Source organism: Thunnus maccoyii, chromosome 22, assembly GCF_910596095.1.
Source record: "Thunnus maccoyii chromosome 22, fThuMac1.1, whole genome shotgun sequence".
Taxonomy (NCBI): Eukaryota; Metazoa; Chordata; class Actinopteri; order Scombriformes; family Scombridae; genus Thunnus; species Thunnus maccoyii.
This window is the reverse complement of record NC_056554.1, coordinates 12731759-12739489: the sequence shown is the minus strand read 5'-3', so window position 1 is coordinate 12739489 and position 7731 is coordinate 12731759. Positions and strand designations below refer to the sequence as shown.

General features: G+C 40.5%; 2 protein-coding genes across 3 annotated transcripts; one reads left to right on the top strand and one right to left on the bottom strand.

Moving 5' to 3' along the window:
• Window positions 1-384: 384 nt before the first annotated feature.
• On the bottom strand, window positions 385-3017 carry elp5 (elongator acetyltransferase complex subunit 5). 2 transcript variants are annotated; one of them, XM_042400678.1, is made up of 9 exons: window positions 2916-3017; window positions 2671-2791; window positions 2420-2480; window positions 2242-2322; window positions 1642-1853; window positions 1222-1397; window positions 1047-1142; window positions 850-950; window positions 385-742 (listed from the first exon to the last, which is right to left on the bottom strand). In XM_042400678.1, exons 2-9 carry the CDS (start codon window positions 2723-2725, stop codon window positions 634-636), a joined length of 891 nt encoding a protein of 296 aa, XP_042256612.1. In that variant the 5' UTR covers window positions 2726-2791; window positions 2916-3017; the 3' UTR covers window positions 385-633. The 2 variants fall into 2 exon arrangements, with proteins under 2 accessions (XP_042256612.1, XP_042256611.1); XM_042400677.1 differs by having other exon boundaries at window positions 2671-3002.
• An 89-nt stretch (window positions 3018-3106) lies between these two features.
• phf23b (PHD finger protein 23b) lies at window positions 3107-7731 on the top strand. The gene is made up of 5 exons (XM_042400676.1): window positions 3107-3688; window positions 4782-4813; window positions 4932-5024; window positions 5125-5740; window positions 5849-7731. The coding sequence occupies exons 1-5, from the start codon at window positions 3661-3663 to the stop codon at window positions 6040-6042; spliced, it is 963 nt and encodes a 320-aa protein (XP_042256610.1). The 5' UTR covers window positions 3107-3660; the 3' UTR covers window positions 6043-7731.

The window sequence follows — 7731 nt, the reverse complement described above, 5'->3', positions numbered from 1 at the left end:
TAAACATAATTTACAATAAAACAACCTATTAGGAAAAAAACTGCATTCTGAGTAATTAATTTTATGAGTTAATCATACCTCTAGTTATGGCAGGGTTCTCAAAAAAGACAAAAAAGTATCCAAGATTTTACAATAAATAGAAAAACTAAAAAAACATTTTTTTGTGTAATGAAAATATACTGTGTTCTTTCTTATGACTTCAATCATCTTGTGACCCCTGAGGGTTTATCATGAGACTCTCTGAAGGGGTCCTGACCCTCATGTTGGAGACCACTGCTATGTAAAAGGCTACAGTGGTAATGCAATAGTTTGGACACTGAACTGTACATTAAATATCTACCCTTCTCATTCAATTTAATAAATAAAACAAGGCTGTTAGTCACATCAAGTGATACCAGCACAATTTTATTCAGTGAGAAAAAAACAACACTAAAAAAAAACAACTAATGTGATCAATATTATTAGTTAAAGTTCTTGGATAAAATCATTTTATAAACAGAATACAGATTTCCAACAGAAATATTAGGCATCATTTTATATCTTCAAAGCTTTTTAAGACGATGTTAAGGCGGTCGTTCTGCTCAACTTGAATGGCAAAGAGGACACGAAATGTATATTTTTTGTGCCCTAGGCCTACACGTCAAGATCATCATCAGGATCCTCCTGGTCATAGTCGTCGTTGGCATCAGGCTCGTACAGAATTCGTCCTGAACCCGGGCCTGAGTGAAGCAGAGCTGTTTTCCTGTCAAAGGGAAAAAAAGGGGACAATTTTAACACGGTGAGTAAAAATATCAAAACATATCACTGAAGAAAAAAACACCCATTGTAACTGCGGAAAATGTTTCTCACTTCTCTTTACTGAAGACAAAGGGAAGTGCAAGTTTTTCCTTGGCCTCGCGCTCTGTGTCCGATAAGCGAAGGTTGAACGTTAAGTTGGCTGTTGGGTCCGTCTACAGAAACACAAAAAGGAAACTGTTCAGTCCTGCCTTGCTTGAGCCCTTTCTTTATTAATCTGAGTATGATGTGTAGATAAACATCTGTTGCACCTCCTGTTCCTCAGGGTCAGTCTGTTTGGATCCAAGATGGCTGGGCTTACTCTGTACTACGACTGTAAGATCTTCTTTGATACAGAAAATTGCCTCCTAAGGACAAAGAAACTTATGAATAACTTCTGACAGTGCAGGAAAACGAACAAATCATCCCCATGGAAACACTGCTTACTTCTTGCATAACTTTCCCCGATTTTGAGCGTTTTGTAGTCTTTGCCACTGCTTCATCTCCCTTCATTCCTGGTGCCACAGTGATGACTGAAGTAGCCAAGTGGCATACGCTTCCCACAGTACCCCACTGATGCATATCTGTATGCAGCAGACCGATGATAGCTCTAACAGCTCCCCCTAATGAAAACAAAGAAACACACCCTTAAATAGATGAATTACAGCATGGGCTCTCAGTTACACTTGACTCAAAATAAATCAACCAATATAGCTTGACAATCAGATGGTGCACTTTGCAGTTTTCTACTAACATCTCTGATGACAGATAATCAAAACTAAAAGCCATAATTGCTGAAGCATCGTCTTCATGCTTTCCACCCAGTAAAAGTATATAAAAACATAAACATAGAAGATAATTAGACACCTTTTTTAAGTTGCAGGAGAGTCTTACAGACATCGGGAGAGCTGCGATGTCTCAGAATCCACGAAAGAGAGTCGATCACTAAAGTAGCTGGTTTGTGTTGTGATGTTTGCTTGATGAGGTGCGTAAGTTGCTCCAAACAGAACTGGTGAACTGTGAAAGCAGGGTGATCAGTCCAGCCGAGGGGGTCGGTGTAAGCATCGTGAAAGTGTAGCCTGACGGCACAGAAACAAGTGATTAGAAGTCAGTTTGGTTATGAGTTATATAAACTGCCTCATGCAGGGAATTTTAATCTTAGGGCCACAACATATTTTTATCATTGATTCATCTGAAAATCTTTTGTGTGGCAGTTAAATTTTTGAAATAAACAATATTTATATATACATAAGAGTAGTTTGTAATATAAAGAGTTTTTAACGAGGTAATTGAACATGTTTTGTTAGTTAAAGTGTTAGTCAAAGCTGAGTATTTTCATTTCTTAAAACCATGTCTGAAGGGAATCTTCTATTTACAAAGATACAAAACAGAAAACATATCAGAATTGTTGGCCATTTATTTTCTATTGACTAATCGATTTATTGTTGCAGCACTTATCTTGGTTACCTTTGAGTAGCTGATCCTTTCAATCCATCTTTGAGTTCTTCCTCACTGACCTCAAAGCCAAGTACATGGACAGCTTCCTCCCTAAATTCACAACATAGGTACAGGCAGCACTTATTTTTCAGCAAATAAACACAGTACATACTGTATATAACCAAGCAGCTACTGTAAGCATGACTACCTGTTCAGTGCAGCACTGATGAAACTCCTCAGGAGGTGTCGACCAGAATAATTAATAGAATCTATGAATACAAGTAGAAATCACATAGTTCAGTTTGTTACTGTGAGCCATTTGAAGTCTATGACAATAACAACAATACAATGCACTGGACTGATAAACACTGTCAAATCAGTAGCGACACTCCTTTAAAACTAACGTTAACGCTGCAACAGCAGTGCAGCAGATAAGTTTCACAGGTAAAACTCATTTACCTTGTATTATAAGAAACCCTCCGCCATCAGTTCCTTGCAATAATTCAGGCAACATGATATAGCAGTCAACTGTATAGAGTCCAGATAGCTTCAGCTACTTAGCCTGCTTCTGATTCACCACCTATTTAAACGTGAATATCTTGATAAACATCGGAGAACTCATAACGGCAGAAAGCCTGACATCTCTCAAGAGCGACAATGGCGAAAAAGAAGTAATATTGCTACGAGAAAGAAAGCTTTTTTGCCTTATTCAAACTCAACATGTTTCACGATGTAGCATGTCAAGTCTAGGTTGTATCGAGTCGAAGACTTCATATCCCAGGGTTCACTTAAACTACAATATCATGAGGGAAATGTAGTTCGGTAACGTTCAAATCTGTGCTTATGCCGGGGAGAACGACTACTCAATAAACTACATTACCCAGCATCCCCATCAGGCAACCACTCCGCTGGCACACTGAAGAGGCTTCGGCTATGCTTCTGCCGCGCACAGAGAAGACAGTGGAATTACACCAGTAGTGTTGTATGCCTTCAACGAAAGAATCGGGGAAAAAACTTAATCTGAGAAGTTCCCATCATGGACCTATATTAACTAGCATTCGCGTAAATCTAAAGAGGTTTTACAGTTGTGCCGTATTTTAATACTGCGCATTGCATGTATGCAGTGACGAAGAAGAAGCTTGTTAAGCGACAAGGGAATTAACGTTAGTATTTTGTCGGGCTAATATCGTCAAGTGTGGCGACAGTTTAGAGGCGGTTTGCCTTGGGGGACGTTAGCGGACTTTAACGGATCTCCAACGAGGGAATATTACAACTTCAACACCAACAGTGGAGTGTTTTTTTTAAGGAGAGTTTCTTCTGCTGCTGCTAAAGTTGCCCGGCGGTAAGGTGCAGCCACGCCGGGAGAAGGCACAGTGCGACGGCCGCCTCTCCGGCTAGCTCGCCTGCTGCTTCTGTTTCTTGGATCGCGGCCTTGTCGATGAGGCGACAATGCTTGACATAATGTCTGAGCACCAAGGTAACGTTATGTTTTGTTAGTATAAGTGACGAGTATGTTTAACAAATTGCTTCTGTACGACGCCGAAATGTGGCTGCCGTGTTTTGCGGATATTATGATTGCTAACTTACCGTAAGTTATGGCTAACGTTAATGCTACGTTTGGTTGCGTATGCCTCCACAATTACTTGACTTGCTCTATAACTGCCGATGTTTGTCATTAAAATGCAGTGAAAGTAAGTAAAGTAAGCCCTGTAATGTTTAATGCAGCTAATTTAATGTTAACGTTGTATTTATTGCAGAGTCAAGTTAACGCGCCGATCCATCTCATCAAATAGCTGCAAGCTAGCTAACGTTAGTCAACTACCTCGGTGAAAACACACCAACTTGTCGGTTTGAAGTTAATGCAGCTCATGAAAAAACACCATTTTCTAAATTAACACGATATTTAACGTTGACAACACCGTCGGTTAAACGTTACGCCTTGCTAACGCCAAGCTAACTTGATGGACGGTGTTGAGCAAGCGTGATTAGCCGCTAGTGGCTGATGGTTAGCACCTCTCAACTCTCCCTCAATTCAAAAATAGATGTTACCAATGCACCACTATCCTTCTGGCGTTTGAACCAGACTCGTTGAATCTACATAAGCTAGCACTAGTCCAAACTATATTTTGTTATCGTTGCTCCTGTCGACATAACGTGTTAGCTTCCCCTCTAAATGTCAGCTAACGTTAGCAGCAGGTAGCATCAAGACAATACAAAACTGACAAGTTTAAATCCAGACTTTGCGTAACGTTCAGATGGTGACCAAATGACACCGGTTGCGGTTGTTGGGAGACGTAATTAGCCAGTTAACCAACTGATGACCGATCTGTTAATTTTCTGCTTAAATGGTTATCAGTAAACTGTTAAATGAGCTCAACATGCACATCACTAATAACCCTGATTAAGTTATTGAGCCGTGTTAGCAAGCTAATGCTAGCGATGGTTCACTCGTGTCTCATCATACCCAAAGACAACCGTGTGCTTGCTCTTTCTCTGTGTAGGTTTTTTTCTATGAAATAAATACGAGTGGCACACTTGTGACTTACAGATTTGTTTTTTTTCCTCACCAGATTCACTGTTGACGTGCAAAACTGAACCTTTGGTGAGTACTCTGTAACGTTGCTTTGAAAGTATGAGTTGTTCATTCAGTAGGTTTTCTGTTGTTGAAGCTTGTTTAGATTAGTTGAACCTTCTTTAATAAAGGTGTGTGTTTTATGCAGCCCCCAGAGAGGAAAAAGAGGACCGTTGAGGACTTCAATAAGTTCTGCAGCTTTGTCCTGGCCTATGCTGGTTACATCCCCAGTCCAAAAGAGGTAAGCTGCCTAGAATGTCACTGTGGATTTTAGAAATTATGTTATTGTCTTGTTCAGTTTGTGAAGAAATAGCTAAAATGTGTTTCTTGTTATTTTGCAGGAAAGCTCATGGTCACCAACATCGTCCAGCTCTGCACACAGTTCAGGGCTGTCAGCAGATGGTGGTGGTGGAGGCAGCAGCTCCATGGGTAATACTTGGGCAGATGGAAGCTCCGATATCCACACTATCCACACATTCGTCCGCAAAGCTCGAGCAAACAAGGGCAAAAACATTCGCCGCATGCACTCTGATAGCACTCTGCTGGACAAGATGCGCCTTAAAGACTCCCTATACGAGAGCCAGGCCAGCACTAAGGCGGAGCGCAAAAAGGACAAAAAACTTAAAAAGTTGTCACTGGGTTCTGCCATGACGGCGGCAGATAGTGGCAGTAGCGAAGGCGAGAAGAGAGCCCGCATCAAGCGCAGCAAAAACTCAAAACAGCCAAAAGCTAAGAAGCTTAAGAGTTCAGCAACTCAAAGTGAGACAGACTCTGAGGCGAGGCACACACACACAGAGGTACGAGCCGGGACGGAGGAGCTGACGGCGCATGGGGACTCAACCCCGAGCGAGCAGGGCCTGGGGAAGATGCAGCCAGAGGAGTCCATAAGGGAAGCAGAGATGAGCTCCAGCGAGGGCGAGACCTGGATCGCCGATGAAGACATTATGGTGGAGTCAGGTGTGTCTTTGTGCTTTTGTCCTTTGAAAATAAACTACCGATAATTTCTTTACATGCCAAAACTCTTTTACTTAATATCCTGTAACTCTGTTCTCTTTATCGACACAGGTGACGACTCGTGGGACTTGATCACCTGTTACTGTGGGAAGCCATTCGCGGGACGGCCGATGATCGAGTGCAACCAGTGCGGCATATGGGTGCACTTGTCGTGCGCAAAGATCAAGAAGTCCAACGTTCCTGACATCTTTTACTGCCACAAGTGCAGGGACGTGCGGCGGTCAGGACACAAAAAAGACACTTAGAAGTGAAGCGGACGGGAGGGACAAGGAGCACCCGCCCTGTTTTTTTTTTTGTTTTGTTTTTTTTTTTTTTTTTTGCTGTCACACTCGTTTTCTTTGATGCCTGCAGCCAAAACAGCCTAAATTATCACCTGGATGGCAACTGTATTGTCAGGTTGTAGGATTTCTTTTGACAATCACAACCATTCTTATTTATCCCTCACTGTACTTTTCATTTTTCCCCTTTTTTTTTTTTTCTTTCTTTCTTTGGCTACTGTGAAGAACTGGATAGAAGGCAACAGTGACAGCGGAGAATCATTTATTTGTTACTAATTAATTGGCTTTGTTGTGTACTGTGCTAGTGACGTGAACATACAGTTTTCATATTCACTGAAGGTGCATTTCGACTTATAAATGATTTCTTGAGACGACAAATCAGTGAAAATTTTCATTTAGCGTCACAAGGAGCAGCATTTTCTTCTTGATAGCCATTTCCGCTCTTCTTTAAATCAATGCAAGTTTTACACATTGACTCAATGTATAAGCTTAAGAGATGGAAAATGTCACTCCTGTTATTTGTTTAGAAGTACGTCATGATGCTAGACGGGCAGCTCATTTTTATTTTTGATTGTATTTTGGCGATTTATTCCTGAGTTTGCTTCGGTCGTCAGTGGTGATCACTGAACCTTGCGATGTAGAGATCTCACTACTCTAGAGTAAGTGATCCTTGATTTAATAGAATCGGCTAACAGATATTATTTTTGCAACTGCATCTAAAATTTCAAATTGCACACAGACAATTCTTTTAGCAGTGCACTTTTTTTAAACCCAAATACGATTTCCACTGCATATATGGGTGGTAATTGGGATTTATGATGAACTACAGCTGATTAAATCTGTACTTGGCGTGTGGCTGTGTACATTCATGATTGAGCGCTTAATGTTTCTCCCTGTCTGGCTTGTTAATCAGTCACTGATAGCCATTCACCATGAACAACATTTACAGTGAAAGCTGTTCAATTTTGATGTGTTTCATGTGTTTTTTTTGTTTTTGTTTTGTTTTTCATGTTTAAAACCTCATCCGATACGAGGGAGGGTAACGTTGCTGTAAGATGAATGGTTTGGCAGTGCTTTACGATGTCAAAAGTGGCTCTGAGGCTTGTTTTTGAATTGTTGTAAAATATTTGTTTTGTTTTGTTTTTTTTTTTCTATTTCACGTAATTGTTTTATTTCTTAGCTTTCTGAAAAGCAGGATTTAGATAAGCGCCCCGCATCAGAGAACGGACATAAGATTGTCTCACATCGAGAACAAAAAGTTGTAGTGTACAGAAAATAAGTTGACGCCACGTAGGTCGTGGCATTTGTTTATGTTGTTTGGTTTTACCATGTGCTTTTTCTTTTTGTTGGCAGGGAGAGTCTTGGTAAGTCCAGTAGCAGTTGCACTCTCTCTACAACTTCAACTCTGTGTACATATCCTTTCTTTTGACAACTGTACATATGTGAAAGTGAAGAGAGAAAATACCCAAGCAAAATCTATATTTTCTGCAGTCTGATATTGTTTTCTTTAATTGTAGCTTGAAAATAAAAAGTCTTTGGGATCATACAAACGGTTTTCGGAGTCATTCACACATAAAGAGACGTTTCAAGTTCTGTTTTTGTCACTTTTTATTAAATGTTGGCACACAGCAAAGTGTTTGTCATGCTTGTCTTTCA